This window comes from Phascolarctos cinereus, unplaced genomic scaffold (genome assembly GCF_003287225.1).
Source record: "Phascolarctos cinereus isolate Bilbo 61053 unplaced genomic scaffold, phaCin_HiC Scaffold_4;HRSCAF=312, whole genome shotgun sequence".
Classification (NCBI taxonomy): Eukaryota; Metazoa; Chordata; class Mammalia; order Diprotodontia; family Phascolarctidae; genus Phascolarctos; species Phascolarctos cinereus.
Window position 1 is genome coordinate 706,700,710 of NW_027555847.1, and position 16,906 is coordinate 706,717,615.

General features: G+C 41.6%; 1 protein-coding gene across 1 annotated transcript in view; it reads right to left on the reverse strand.

The window, feature by feature from the left end:
* The window catches only part of KSR2 (kinase suppressor of ras 2), a 582,604-nt gene that overhangs the window by 452,153 nt on the left and 113,545 nt on the right, over positions 1–16,906 (reverse strand). Inside the window, 1 exon segment of the mRNA XM_021007997.1 lies at positions 10,312–10,462. Coding sequence (XP_020863656.1) covers positions 10,312–10,462 — 151 coding nt within the window.

Here is a 16,906-nt window from a genome sequence, read left to right on the forward strand (position 1 = left end):
CTGATCTCAAATCCAGATCTCCTGGTATGAAATCCAGGGCTCATCCCATTACTCATTTGTCAAATAAGGCAGATATCTGGTCTAGTCATGCTTGGGACTAGAACTTTTCACTGGCAAAGATGCCTAAGGAAAGATCCTTCTCCAGGGAATGGCAGTCTCCAAATAAGATCATAGGATAATAGAGACATAGGGTCATAGACATAAAGTTGGATGAGACCCCATCAAGTGTAGTGGTTTTCAAAGCGTGGTGCACAGACCCCCTGGAGTCCATGAGATCCTCTCAGTGAGCTCATGAGGTCACAGCTATTTTCATAATAATACTAAGACATTATTTGCCTATTAAAATATTCCTGGGCAGCTTGGTGGCACAGTGGATGGAGAGCCAGGCCTGCAGTCAGGAAGACTTGAATTCAAATCCAGTCTCAAACACTTCCTAGCTGTGTGACTCTGGGAAAATCATTTCACCCTGTTTGCCTCAGTTTCTTCATCTGTAAAATGAGCTGGAGGAGGAAGTGGCAAACCGCTTCAGTTATCTCTGCCAAGAAAACTCCAAATGAGCTCACAAAGAATTGGATGTAACTGAACAACAACAAAAATAGTCTTCCCTTCCAACTACACATCTGTGGCTGACTTTTCATCATGCATTTCCACCAAAACAACATATCACAACAGGCTGAAGGCAAAAGCATCTGTGAGAATCCAGCTGTTCTCTTAAGCCACTCTTCCCATCAAATTTTGTTTGTTCTGGGAAATGCAATTATTTTTCATTTTTTAAAAATGTGTTATTTATGTTAGAGTCTATTATTATTTTTAAAGCATTAAATATTTTTAAAGTTTGTCAGTTTTAATTTCTAATATGGTAAATATTAATAGCTATAACCCAAATAAACAAAAGGTCCTTGGGGCCCTCAATAATTTTTGACTACAAAGGGATTCTGAGATCAAAACCATAAGAATAGCTGGGCAAGTCCAACTCCTTCATTTTCCATATGAGGAAACAAAGACCTGGAGGGCAAATCAGTTGCCCAAGGTCTTAGGTCATAGACCTAGAGAGCTGGAAAGCATCTCAGAGGACATCCAGTTCAAACCCCTCATTTTACAGATGAGGAAACTGAGATAGGGAAGGCATGGGACTGGCTTAAGATGGCACAGGTAGTATAAGGTAGTATCAAAGACATGATTTGAACTCATAATCAATGCTCTTCCCAATGCATCTAGGAAAGAAATGGAGGATGGGGAATGCATATGCTGTGAGTTTAGGGAAAACATTTCCCTGGAAAAAAGTAACCTTAGAGGGATGAGAAACAGAGCTAGAGAGTTCTATAAATAGAGACCCTCAGATTGGCAAGGATGAGATGAGACTGAACTGGTAGTCCTGAAGGGAGGCCTCCATTAGATTGGAGATTTAACTGCTCAAATGGGACATTCTGACGAGATTAACTTCACAGAGAATACTTTATCTCACTGGAACAGACCTGGTCTCCTTCAACTCCTAAGATTCTAAGATTAACACATTCTTCTTCAAATTGCCTGGCATCCTGTCCCTATTTCTTACCCTCCCAAATAAGGAAAGTGGCGGAGCAGTCTCACTTGATAGGCTGATTGAACTTTCCTCTTTGCTACCTAATATCTTCCTAAGATTGTGTAAAACACCTTATATATGGATGTATCTCTGTTTGTTCAGGGGCACTGCTATCCACTTGGAGACTGCTCCTCAGCCGATGCTAATGAAACTTTTATCTTCTAGCTTTGCCTCTTGACTTACTGACCTCCAGTCAGATGGACCAAGGTGGGAGGGATTATTCTCCTAGAAGGTCTTAGAATCTCTGGGTTGAGAGATTTCCCAATACATCTCATACAGTTTGAGTCTTTGGTAAAGAGGCTGGGAGCTTCCAGGCACTTAGCAGGTTGAATTTTCTCTTCTCCTGAAAATTTGGAATACACTGGAAGGTTTACAGAATGTCTCAAGACTTCCCTCTGCTGGGAATATGCTGGAATTTCAGCATAAAGTCCCAGAAAAAGTCTTCTGATAGACAGAAGGAAAAAGAAAGCATTTCATACCACCCCTTGTAATTGATTTGATTTGGGGGAGGGAGAAGGATGTTTCCTATGAGTCACATTCTTTTTTTGGCAGAGGGATTTGAGACTCTGATCTTTTCTTCTCATTTTAACATCAGCAAGACACATCAGCAAAAGGAAAGGGAAAAGACTTGTCATTCCTATCATTTCATTTTGAAAGCTATTTGGGCACCGGAATGACAAATCTGTGACTTGGAGCACCCTTGTGGGGCAAGAGATCCCAGATAAGGAGAAGGCCAGTGACCTGGGGAGAGGCTGCTCCTGGGTATCCTTCCAACATCTCTGGAAATACACTTCTTAGCAGAAAGAGGGGTAGGGGTAAAAAGAAGCTTTTTTCAAAAGGTAGAATGGATTAAACATATAAATAAAATGCAATAGTATAGCTGAAACACCTGGCTGACAAATCCATGACAGGTTATTTAATCTTGAAGACTGGCTCTGAACTCTTCCTCAGAAACTTACTAGCTGTATATGTGGGCAAGTCACTTCCCAAACCACCCCTTCCTGTTTCCTTATCTCTAAGGTTGGATTAGATGGTCTCTGAGGTCCCTCTCTGTCTATAATCTTATCACGCAATGGGAGGTGGAGGTGGGGAGAGAAGATAGACCTTAATCAATCATGCATTTTTTTCCTTTCCCCTAAACATACTATTCTAGACCTAACTATTACTGTCTGTGGCACTACCATTCACTTGGTCTCTTCTTCAATCACTTAAAGGATCCTCTCAATTCCATATGTGCCACCTTAAGTTAGTCAACAGTCATTCATTAAGCATTTACCTTGAGCTAAGCACTGAGGATACAAAGAAAGATCCACCCACCCACCCCCAAAAAGAAAAAGAAATTTAAAAAAGTTCCTGCCCTCAAGGAGTTTATACTCTAATGAGGGAAACCATATGTACAATATCCAGGAATATGCAACATATATACAGAATAGATGAAAACAACCTAAAAGGGAAAGGACCTAGAAGGTGAGGGCACAGGAGAGGCTTCCTGTAGAAGGTGATATATTTCTTGTATTTGTCCCTTCCTCTCTTAGCCTCACTGCCACCCTGAGTACAAGGACCCGCCATTCAACCAATCAATCAAATTATTAAGTACCAAGCATTTGACAGGTACTGTGCAATAAGCTTATCTATTTAGCCTTGCACCAAAATCATCCCCCCACCCAACAAGTGTTTTTTCCCAGTCTCTTTTCTTGAGGACTTCTAGGCAGTGAACTTACTATTTCCTGAGGCAACCCATTTCCCATGGGAATAGCCAAGCCCATTGGGATAGCTCTAATTGTTTGTATTTTCTTCCCCACATCAGACTTCCATCTGCCTCCCTGTAACTCTCATCCATTGCTCCTAATGTTCTGCCATTAGGGCCAAGCAGAGCATGTCACCTTCCTTCTACCCAACAGCCTGTCAAATAGGTGAAGACAGCTATCACATCCACACTTAAGTCTCTGCTTTTCCACATGAACACCCTCAGTTCTTTAAATGAATCTTACTATGGTTTCTTCTCAAGGCCTTTCACCATCCTCAGTGCTCATCTCTAGATTCTTCCTAGTTTAGTATTAATAAATAAAATGGTGGTGGTGGTGGTGATGGTGATGATGATGATGATGATGGTGATGGTGATGGTGATGGTGATAGTGATGGTGATGGTGATATAGTTGGAGGTGGGCCACTTTCTTTAACTCAGAAGAAAGCATTCCCAGGAGCACAATGAATCCATCAGAGATGCTGGGATCAGGGAATAGTAGCTAACATTCAAACAGCACCTCAACCTTTTTCTGTCATCTCATTTGATCCTCATGACAACCCCAGGAGGCAGATGCTATTATTCTTACCACTTTACAGATGAGGAAACTAAAGAACAGGGAAGTTAAGTGCCTTGTCTATGACCTCCTCCACACAGCTAAGAAAGATCCGGGCTAGCATTCATTCTCAGGTCGTCATGACCCCAAGTACAATATTCTTTCTAGTTCAACACCTAAGCTGCCCCTTCATGTCTTTCAAGCCCTGACATGGAGAATAGCTGGCCTGGACATCCCAAGACCAACCTAGCTAAGTTCATGGAGGTAGGTAATGGTAGTGATGATTGATTTTTTTCCACCAGAGCAACTCTGGAAGACTTTGTTCTAAAAGGATATGGGTCTTAGGCCTGTCAGTGAGGGCAATACACTCACAATGTCAAAACTAAGGACATATGAAGTATGCATTAAGCAATGACTATAAACTATGATGTTTGTCCTCAATCCTATGAGGATGCAGAAGTATAAGACATAGTGTCTAAAAAAAGATATGCTGTCTGTCTGTCCTCAAAGGGACTTACCTCCTGCCAGTGAATTCTTGGAAGCAGAAGGAAAGAAGGAAGGAAGGAAGGAAGGAAGGAAGGAAGGAAGGAAGGAAGGAAGGAAGGAAGGAAGGAAGGAAGGAGGAGGGAAGGAAGGAAGGAAGGGAGAGGGAAGGAAGGAAGGAGGGAAGGAAGGAAGGAAGGAAGGAGGGAAGGAAGGAAGGAGGGAAGGAGGGAAGGAAGGAAGGAAGGGAGGAGGGAAGGAGGGAAGGAAGGAAGGAAGGAGGGAAGGAGGGAAGGAAGGAAGGAAGGGAGGAGGGAAGGAAGGAAGGAAGGAAGGAAGGAAGGAAGGAAGGAGGGAAGGAAGGAAGGAAGGGAGGAGGGAAGGAAGGGAGGGAAGGAAGGAAGGAAGGAAGGAAGAAGGGAAGGAAGGAAGGAAGGAAGGAAGGAAGGAAGGAAGGAAGGAAGGAAGGAAGGAAGGAAGGAAGGAAGGAAGGAAGGAAGGGTCACCTTTTCCATGTCTTCAAGACTTCCTCTACTTTCCCCTAGTTGCTAATGCCTTTCTTCTCAAAATTAATTTATTATTTAAATTAGTTTATTATTTCTAATTATCATCTATTATTTAAATATCTATTATTTGAATTAGTAAATTAATCTTAATTATTTTGTAGATAAATATATGGATAGGATAGATTGATAGACAGACATAGATAGATAGGTAGATAGATTAGACAGACAGACAGACAGATAGATAGATGGATGGATGGATGAATAGATAGGCAGAACAAATAAACATTTATTAAGCACTTACTATGTGCTATGCACTGTGCTAAGAACTGAAAATACAATACAAGCAAAAAGAAAGTCAGTTCTTACCCTCAGGCAGCTTATATTCTAAAGGGAGAAAGACAATACTAAAAGGGAGCTGAACTAGGGGACAGGAGACAGAAGGTGGAGAGATAGCTTGGGGAGTCAGTCATAGGCTGGCCTGGGTTTGAAGTGAGCATGATTGGCATGGATGCTTCCTCAGTTAAGGAAGGTGAGGTGGCAGGAAGGAGCCTATCAAACTCCGATGAGGCCCTAAGGGTAAAGGTGTTGCCAGAGTCAGAAGGCCAATGAGTAGAGGTAAGGAGTTCATCCAGGGAGTCATGGGCTGGTCTGGGTTTGAAGATATATATTTTTGCATATATTTTACGTACTTATGCATGCTATCAACCCTGTTAATAACAATAATGATAACGATAACAGTAACAATAACAACAATAACGGCCAGCACATGCTTAATAACTTAAGGTTTACAAAACACTTTTCAAATATTATCTCATTTGTCCTCACAACAACCCCATGGGGTAGGTGTTCTTATCATTCCCATTTTACAGATGAGGAGTTAAAGACTGAGGGAAATTATTGTTGTTGCTGTTGTTGTTGTTTGTCCTTCGTTCTTGAAGAGGACCATGACATCAGGGAGGTGATGCCGTGACTCGCAAGTGAATCGGATTTAAATGAGGAGAGCTGTGCAAAGTCAGCAGCCTCAGTCTCTCCTCCAGAGCCATCTGGGTCCAGTGGCAAGATATAGATCAGGATGACTGGAGATGGCCCCTGGGAGAGATTATGTTCCCTGTCCAAGGTATCACAACTAGTAAGTATGAGGCAGTATATGAACTCAGGTCTTCCTAACTCAAAGTCCAGTGCTCTGTTCATTGTACCACCTAGATGCCTTGAGGTCAGGGACTGATTCATTTTATTGTTCATATCCTCAGTGCTTGGCACAGTGCCTGGCACTGGTAGGCACTTAATATATGCTTATTGATTCGTTGTTCCTAATGCCCTTATTATTTTTATATTTTTAAATTTTATTTACAAATAATCACAAATTTACAAATTTTTTACAAAATTTGCAAAATTCACAAAATTTACAAAATTTACAAATTACAAATTTTATCTTATATTTTATATTTATATTTTATATTTTTGAATTTTTATATGTTTTATTTTATATAAATAAATATATACTTATTTTATATATATTTTATATATTACATATAATATAAATATATATTTTAATATATGCTTTATATTTTTATGTATTTTATTTTTTTAGTATGTTTCATGACACTCACACACACACACACACACACACACACACACATATATATATATACATTCTAGGTCACAAGCTAGACTGATTTAGCGCAATGTCTCTAGCACTTACAACAGTGCTAAGAGGATTAATGTCTATAGAGACTGTGTATTCCTTGGTAGAGATTGTAAACTCATCCCAGAGAGGAAATTGGCTATACTAATAAACCAATAATCAATAAACATTCATTAAGCACCTACTCCTAATCTGCAGCTTACAGTCTTAGAGAGCTACCTAGAAGACGAAGAGATAAAGTGACTTGACCAGGGTCACACAGCTAGTAAATATCCAAGTCTAGATTTAAACTCAGGAAGATAAGTTTTCCTGACTCCAGACCCTGAGCTATGATGCCAGCTAGCTGCTGACAGATTATAGATAGATGATAGATAGATAGATAGATAGATAGATAGATAGATAGATAGATAGATGGAATAAGATAAATATGAGGGCAGAGGGGAGAGGAGAGAGGCCTCTCCTGATCTCCCACAGTTATTAGTACTACCTCCAATTTTTTTTGTTAATTTTTGTTGTATATCCTTTATATTTATCTGTATAAATGTTGTCTCCCCCAGTAGATGTTTGAAGGGAGTCAATTCGGTTCAGTAGAAGGATCACTGAACTTTCCTGTTGAATGAGGGAGTCTTGGGCTTTGAGTTCAAATCCCAGCTCTGCCTTCTACTTACTGGTGTGACTTTGGGCAAATCACTTCATTTCTATGGACCTCGGATTCCCCATTTTCAAATAAGATCATTAACACAGGCCCTGGATTCAGGAGGACCTGAGTTCAAATCTGGCCTCAGACACATAACACTTACTAGCTATGTGACCCTGGGCAAGTCACTTAACCCCACTGCCTAGCAAAAAAAAAATCAAATGAGATCATTAAAGTAGAGGTTCTCTGAGATCCCTTCCAGCTCCAGGGCTGGGAATCCTCAGTCTTCCTTTTGAGTTTATCATCTTCCTCACATCATGGTTCTCTTCTAGAATAAAGGACAATCAACAATGTATAGTCATAGCTGCCCCACTGTGAACCTGATTGGCCAGTTCCAGTTGAGCAAAATAGCTCCTTCCTATCTTCCTTCCTTCCTTCTTTCCTTCCTTCCTTCTTTCCTTCTTCCCTTTACTCCCTCTACTCCCTCCTCTCTCTCCTCTCCCTCTGTCCATACAGGAAATCATACCCTTACCTGTAGGTGCTCTGCCCAAAGGAATATTAATCTTGTTCACTGAAACCTAGCAAGATATCTTGGGGTTTACAGGCTAGATTTCTTTTTTGTAGACCATGCCTTAAACCCAAATCACTCTGGCTCTCCTTGACTGGCCAACAATAGGTCCCAGCCCAAGCTTCACTGGGTCTTTGTTTAGGTTCTGATAGCTCAGAGTGAATGTAAATAGCAATTGTTTCTGTTTTGGGCAGAAAGTTGAGTTGGAGGTTTTCCCCTCACAGACTGATTTTTTTTGACTAGGTCAAAGAGACCATTCTTTGCCTCATTCTTACCTAGCCTTAATCATTGAATGGGCATTGCCTCAGACAAACTGAAACCTGGGAAAGATCTTAGCTTAAAAAGGCCAAGGTCTCCCACTGCATCCAGGGCCATCTCCAGTCTTCCTGATCTATATCTGGCCACTGGACCCAGATGGCTCCAGAGGACAGAATGAGGCTGGTGACTTTGAACAGCCCTGCTTCACTTAAATCCAATTCACCTGCACACAATACATCACCTCCCAGATGTCACGATGCTCTTCAGGAATGAAAGACAAACAACAACAACCTCCAGCCCCTAGAACATATCTGGGTCTTCGTACTTGCTAAATGAAATTGAATAAAAACAGCAGCCATTACTATTGCTCTTACCACTGGTTCTGAGAAACAAGACCTGGCCCAGACCCCACCCATAACTTAACCTAAAGCCCCACAGTGAGATCAGAGCAAGGGGCCTTCACCTTTGTTCTGTCATGAACCCTTAAGGCAATCTAATGGTCTATGCAGCCCTCCTCATTATCACATTTTTAAACACATAAAATAAGATTGTGAAAGACAGCAATTATGTTGAAATACAGTTATTATTTTAAAAATGTTAAGTTCACAGACCCCATTGTGGCTATCTGGAGCACATGGTTGGACATGAGGCCATATCCTACCAGACATTAATTACAGCGTGGCCTCATTCTTGAGAGTCATGCAAGGGCTGCCCTAGATCCCAGAGGGTAAGGAGTCAGAAGAGGAAGGGAGGATAAGTTCGGCCTTTTTTTTTGAAGATTCCAGGGCAGAACTGAAGATCTGAGTTGGGCAGAAACTATAATAAAACCCTGTCCCTGTATGCACTGAGTAGTTTTGAAATCTAGCTGAGTGACCTGGGCAAGTCACTTAACCTCTGTTTGCCTTGGTTTCCTTAACTACAAAATGGGAAGAAGAAGAATAGCTTCTAAACCCACCACCACCACCAAGGTTGTTGTGAGGATCAAATGAGATAATATTTGTTACCAAAAAAAGGTGCTTAACACAATGCCTGTTATGTAGCAGGCACTATATAAATGCTTTTAGGCCTTCATTTTCCTTTCCTTTCTCTTCCCCTTGAAATACTTCTTGTCTTCCTCCTCTCACTTCAACCCTAAGGTGGTATAAGTAACAACTTCAGGAGAGTAGTACAACTTGCATCACTAAGACAACCCAGGTGAAAAATCTAGACAATTCTGTCTCCCCTTCAAGAAAGGAAATAAAAGAGATCTGAGAAGCAAACCAGACTCTACTTGAAGACCTCCATAGAGAGGAAGCTACTACCTCCTGAGCAACCCATTCCACTTTGGGACAATTTTCTTTGTTAAGCAATTTTCCCTGATCTCCAGCCCACTTAAATCCAACTGTTGGAAATTTCCATCCACTGCCCCTCACTCTGTTTTATGGGACTAAACAATACAAGCCTAATCTCTCTTCCATGTGACAGCCTTTAAAGCACTGGGGGACAGCTATTATATCTTTCCACCTCCAAGCCTTCCCTTCTCCAGGCAAACATCCTCAGATCCTCCCACAACTTGGACTCAAGACCCATCACCATTCTGACTGTCCTCCTGTGGTGCTCTCCAGCTTTACTATGATCCTAAACTGTATTGCCCCAAATCCATCATAATATTCCAACCATCCTCTGACCAGAGCTGAGTACAACAGGACTATCACTTCTGAACACTATTCCTCTCTTAATGAAGCGGAAAATCCCATTAGCTTTCTTGGTGGCCATATTAAAACACATTGGCTCATCTTGAGCTCACAATCCACTAATCTTTTTTCAGACACATTGCTGTCTAACCCTTTCTTTCCCATCTTGTTTGATTCAGCCCCTTGTTCTTGCTGTCAAGAACTTTTTGAATCCAGCCATCCGGGAGGGTAGCAATTCCTCCAAACTTTGTGTCATCTGCAAGCATCCCATCTATGCCTCCATTGAAACCTCTGATAAATATGTGACTTGTACTGAGATCTCTTTCTCTGAGAATGCCAGCAATAGTACACGTGGATCTTAGAGACTAAGATGAATTGGATATTGTGTAGACTTTAACAAGTACCACCTGGGCATATTGAGTCTGACAATGACCACTTGGAACAGACTTTTTGCCTCTGCTCCCAGTCCAATTCCTCTTCTCCTTCTGCTCCTACTCTGTACACACATATAGGACAAACACTGCTTCATCTCACCTTGGGATTTAAAGGCAGAAAAGAAAGGAGAATCGATAGCACAATAGACCTTCTAGAAAAAAACCTACCATGGCCTCTGTCCTTAGAGGTAGGAAAAAGGGAACCACTTCAGGGCCCTGGCTCACCTGCCATGTGGACGTTCCGGAGGCAGGAGAGGGAGGCATTGAGACGGGCGCACTCCTCTGGGTTGGCTCCATATTTCTCCACTGTTTCAGATACCTGCTCATCCGTCATCTCCAGAAGCTGCTCTAGACTCAGCTGGCCTGGGGTGATTTCCTTGGGAGCAAAGAGAAAGCACAGGAGAACCAGACTATAAATTTGTAGATTACAGGATCATATCTTATGCTTCTCTTATAAAGAGCTATAACTAGGAATCTTTACACTCAGGGGAGACAAGCATTACATATCACATTTGGGACAAGCCAGAATGATTATTGCTGGGCAAGTGGAAGCAGGACATGGCCAAGGAAAAGTTGACCAGGGGCTTGCCACTGGGGTTAAGAGGAAGTCCATTTGGCAACTTATGGTTTTAAATTATTCTTGCTAACTAGGAGCTGAGTGTTATTTCTAAACTTTGAAGGACTGCAAACGCCCTCTAACATCAGAGCCCTGGGGAAAAAGCTCCAGTCACCATGACCTGGTTGCAGCTCAGCTCTTGGATCACCCAAGGGGTTGGTACAGGACTTAGTGCAAAGTAGGTGATCGATGAATATTCATTCATTCGAAGAGTACCTTCCATCTACTACTTCTACTAATAGCTTGTATTTATTCAGCACTTTAAAACTTGCAAAGCACTTTATACATGTTATCTCATTTCATCATTTGAAGTATCACTGAATCCATCCAATTCTATAAAAAGAAGTACAAAAAGGGCAGAGATTGTGTTTTTGCCTTTCTTTATACCCTCCCCACTTAGCAAAGTATCTGGCATGTAGCAAACATTTAACAAGTGCTCATTGATTAAATGATCAATCTATATATAATGGTGATGGAGGGATCATAGCAGTCAATCACATCACTCCACCCCATTTTAAGTAATTTCAGGAGCTACAGCAAGAGAAAACTACCCCCAATATCTTAGGGCTACCCCTAGAATCCTAAGGCAAGATGTATCTGTTGCCCTCTGGGGATTTGACCTGCCAGTGCAAGTAAAGGTTGGGAGAATAGCTCCAAAGCCTGTGCTTGCTACACCTGGATGGGTATAACGTTGTACGTTTGAAATAAGACTTGATTTGGAGGCAAAGAGCCTGGGTTTGAATACCAGCTCTGCCCCTATGCTATTCACATTAACTTGGACAAGTCCCTTAATGTCTGTGGGCTTCAATTCTCTCTTATAAAATCAGGGATTGGACTAGATGAGTTCTATGGTTCCCCTTAAATTTATGATTCTATGATCTTTATGGTGAGGTGAGAAAAAGATTGATACATGGGAACAGCAGAAAGCAAGACTGGCAAATTACTCATAAGAGACAGAGGTTCTCGTTACCTATAAGTAAGGGAGGACATAGAACCAATCATAGATCTAGAGGAGACTTCTAAGATCATTAAGTCTAGCTCCCTAATTTTCAGATAAGAAAAACTGAGCCCTAGAAAGGTTAAGTGACTTGTCCAGGGTTACAAAAGCACCAAGTGTCCAGGATTTGAGCTCAGATATTTTGACTCCAGGTTCAGGACTCTTTTTATCTGAACTGTGCTGCTACCATCCATGACTTTGGGCAAGTTTCATCCCAGAACCACAGCATTTCAGAGTTGGAAAGGAGTTCAGATGCCATCTAATCCAACCCATCCCTAAACAAGAATTCTCTCAACAATATCTCTGTCAGGTGTTCCAGGTGTTGTCTGAAGAGCTCCAGTGATGGAGAACTCATTACCCATTCCACTTCAGGACAGCCATCATTGCCAGGAAGATTTCCCCTGACATCAAGACTAAGTCAGCTCTTTCTCTCATTGCTCATAGTCTCCTCTATAAGACCTTCCCTGCTTCTTCTGGCTAAAAATGATGCCTCTCTCCCTCCCCAAATGTCCTTTTTCTGGATTTCTCCTTTGCTCCTATCATATTCTTCTTCACATCATCATTGCTGAGATACATGTTGGCTCTCAATCCCACTTCCTGCCCAACAGAGTACAAACAGCTTGAGGGCAGGGACTGTGTCATTTTCATTTGTGATACATAGGGCCTTGCACATAGTAGGCATGGCATCATAGAAAAAGTACTAGACCTAGAGTCAGAGGACCTTAGTTCACAGGAATATGGCAGAGAGAAGGAAATAAGCATTTATAAGTACCTATTATGTGTCAGGTGAGAGAAATTATTATTCCTCTCTTGTACTGAATAACTAATTATTGAATTAGGACCAAGGTTTTTCCCCTTTTCTACTTCCTCATCCAGAAATCAACCAATGTGGGAAATCTTGCTCAAAGACTTGCCCAGGCTAAGATTTAATCAAAGACAGTAAAGAAATTCTAAGCTTAAGCGAATGGGTAGATTCCTGCTCATTGTGTTTACTCAGATAGGTCTGGGGAAATGTGGATTCTCCCTTTTGCCAGACAGTCAATCTGGAAATTGATAATTCTTTTTGACCAAGATTTTGGTGCTCAGTGTCACATACCTCAAGACCCTCATTGAAATATGACTCACTTCTCATTGTAATATTCATCCTCTTATTAATTGCTAACCAATCAGAGTTGATTCCCACCTTCAGGAACACCCACTCTTCCAAGGGCATATAAACTGTGAGCCCACCACCATGATTATTTTTTTTGTAGGCAATGGGGTTAAGTGACTTGCCCAAGGTCACACAGCTAGTGTCAAGTGTCTGAGGCTGGATTTGAAGTCAGGTCCTCTTGACTCCAGGTGGGCTTTAGCACTCAAGAGTGCCATTCACCTCTTATATTAATAAAATGCTAGTATTATTAGTAAAATGATTGATTACCTAGAAACTATGCCTCAAACTTTTTAAACATCACACAGACACTGGGTTAAGTGTTTTTGCAACTAATATCTCATTTGATTCTCACAACAACCCTGAGAGACAAGTGTTATTGCAATCTGCATTTTACAGTTGGGGAAACTTATTTGGATAGAGGTTAAGTGACTCACGCAGGACCACACAGATTGTAAGTCTCTAAAGCCAGATTTGAACTTAGGTCTTCTTGACTCCAGTCCCAGAGCTTTATCCATTGCATCCCCAGCTGCTCCATGAGATCATAATCTTTGTCCTAATCCTCATCCCCCTTTTCTTTGCCTCAATTCCAAACAAATTTTGTTTTCCCCCAAAAGAATGTTCTTTTTATCTTTGTACCCCTTTCAAATTCAATCATTTAACAAACTCTTATTAAGTATTAGACTGTGAACTTCTTGAGATCAGGAACTGTCTTTTGCCTTTCTTTGTATCCCCAGAACTTAGCACAATGCCTAGCACAGGGAAGGAGCTTAATAAATTTATTAATTGACTAAGCATCTGTAATTGGAGGATTGGGTCAATAAGGGCCAATTCCTTAGGATATGTAGAATATTGCCTGATTTCAATCCAACACATAGGATCCAACCATGAGCAACTGAAGGAGATGGTGCTGTGTGGTGATGAGGAATTTTCTAACTGGCTTCAAAGATAGAAGGACTAATGATGGAGCTGGAACGGAGTTCAAGTATAAAAGGATCAAGACACTGTTCCCTCAACCTTTTTTTTTTTTTTGCCCTTCTCTCTTCTTTGGTGGCTGTTGAAAGAACTGTTTTTTGTCTTCAGGGTGGAAGAAGGGCAGTGGCTTTGGCTGCCTTATTGTGGCCCTGAAGACATGGTGCCTGTTTTTCTTGTGTTTATTCTTTCCTGATCTTAGATGAATAAATATCCAGAGACAATGGACCAGGTCATGACTCTTGGAGCTTTGAAAGGGCAGAAGAACAATCAGAGCCCCACCCCCCACCCCAGCAATCAGAGGTCATTGCAATAAGCAATAGCCCAGAGGGGCAACTTGCTTGACCCAGCCAAAGCGATGAATCCACCAAGCAGCACACATTGTGTAAGGCAAGCAAAGTAATAACTTGTCTATCTTCAATGTCCCACCCAAAAGCAAATGCATGTGAGGGCTCATGACCAACAGTATTAGAGTCTCCAAGCTGTCAAGGTTATCCATAGAACCCTGAGAAGATTAGGGTTAGCCACTGACCTCTAGAAATCCAAGCTGCCAGTGCTTGTGGGAGTTGAGAAAGTAAGCCAAGAACAGGTGCTACACATCTACTATATGCCAGGCACTGGGCTGGAAACTAGACATACAAATATATATGTACATGCATGTGTATGTGTAGGTGTAGGCATGTATTAAAAACAGTCCCTATCCTAAAGAGGCTTACATTCTATAGGGGGGAACATCACATGCACAGAATATGTATTAAATATAAAATAGATACGATGCAACTTCTGAGGGGAGAGAAGAGTACTAGCAACTGAGAGGATAAGGATAAGTGACACCTGAATGAGCCTTAAAAGAAACCAGGAAACTCTATGAGGAAGGGGAAATGGACATATATTTCCACAATGGAAAGATGCTGCCCAAAGACATGGACAAGGAAGATGAAACACTGTAGATGGACTAGTTCAGGTAACACATAGTAGGTACTTCACATGCTTTGGGGGAATTCAATTAAGGTGGATCTTAGAGGTCATTTGGTCTAACCTCCCTTTAGAGAAGAGAAGACTAAGGCCAAGGGGGGAGAAATGACTTGCACAAGGTCACTCCACTACTAAGTGGCAGAGCTCAATGGGATTCCAGTCTGAGCCTCCAACTTGAAATTGAGTTCTCCTTCCCTCCCTTCTTTGCAGCGATTGGTTGGGGACTACAGATATGAATATCACATGTACCATTAGGTTAGGTTGATATGTTGGTTAGCTTTATTGTATTGCCTTTTTTCTCTTTTTTAAATCTTTTTTTTTACAGAAAATAACTGGATAGGAGTGGGGAGGAGGGAGATATTCTGTAATGGAGGTAACGTAAACATAAAAGATATCAATAAAAATAAATTCAAATCAAAATCTGGTGGTCTTCCCAGCTTTAGGCAATACTTTCCCCCTCCTCGAGCCTCAGTTTCCTTCTTCTTTAAATTGAGGAGATGCGGCTACAGTGATCTCCTAGGTCCCTTCCAGCTGTATCCTACATAACAATCACCTAACTAGGTTGACTAATGTGGTGAGGGAGGGGGCAATCAGAGCAGCTTAAATACCTAGAAACTAGGGTTGGGCCAGGCCTCTTGAGGATTCACTTGGCCTGCTTTGGGATCAAAGATTGAGAGCTGGAAGGGAGCCCAGGGTCTGTCTCATTTTATAGATGAATAAACTGAGGCCCTAAGAGATGACGTGAGAGCCTGGCCCACCCTGGACTATCAAGGTAGTATTGCAAACCCATCAGGCAGAGAGCTGGGTCTCTCCGTACCAAGCAGTGATTTATCCTCAATAAAGAAAACCCTTTTTCTAGGTCTAATTTATAGCAATGCTCTGCCCTCTTGTGACCATATACAAGAAGTGTATCATGATGCAGCTGGATTCAACCATCTTGGTTCCCTAAGCAGGCAATGAGCATCTATTACATACAAACCACTAAGTTTGGTCCAAAAGGGTAAGAACTCCTCCTACTCTGCTCAGTGATCACTGTCCTGGTCACTGAGGAAGATTCAAAATTTAGATGGGACCCATAGATCACAAGATCTTCTAAGACAATATAAGCTCCCCAAAGGCAGAGACTGTTCTTTCTGTATTTCTAACCCTAGATCTAGCACAATGTCTGGTATATGATAGGTGCTTAATAAATGCCTGTGTAATGATGATGATGATAGCTAACATTTACATAGCACCTGCTATGCACCAGGCAGCATGACAAACACTTTACAAATATTTTCTCATTTGATCCTCACAACAACCCTTGTAGGTAGATATAGGAATATTATTATCTTTATTTTTCAGATGAGGAAACTGAGGCAAACAGAAGTTAAGTAACTTGCCCAGGGTCACATAGCTAATCTGAGGCTGGATTTGAACTCGGATCTTCCTGACCCCAGGCTCAGAGCCCTATTCACTATGCCAACTAATTGAATGAACAAAATGTGGTTCCTGCCCTGATGGAGTTTACTACAGCACAGTCTCCTGTGAGAATCGGTATGGTGTGGTGAAGAGAATGCTAAACACAGCACTGAGAGCCCTGACTTTGAAACCATCCCCAGATACTTCTTAGCTTTGTGACCCTGAGGGGTAACTTCACTTCAGAGTCTATCCCAAAGTGGACTGGGCTACTTTGGGAGGCAGTGGCTTCCCCAAACTAAAAGCCTTCAAACAGAGGCAAGCCAGACATGCTGTAGAGAGGATTTTCCCCCCTAAGATTCCCAGAATCACAGAGTTTTAAAGAGTTTGTTTTGTTCTATATATCCACTGAGGTACCGTCCAATGCAAAATTCTATGACTCCGGAAATCTCAGTTTTCTTATCTATAAAATAGGAGGTAATAATCCTCCTATAACTTACCCAGCAGAGAGTTGAAGTGATAGCAAGGGGCTGCAGTGGATAGAGCAGCATGCCTAGAGTCAGGAAGACTCCTCTTGAATTCAAATATGGCCTCAAACACTTACTAGCTGTGTAACCCTGGGCGAGTCACTTAGTCCTATTTGCCTCAGTTTCCTCATCTGTAAAATGAGCTGAAGAAGGAAATGGCAAACCACTCCAGTATCTTAGCCAAG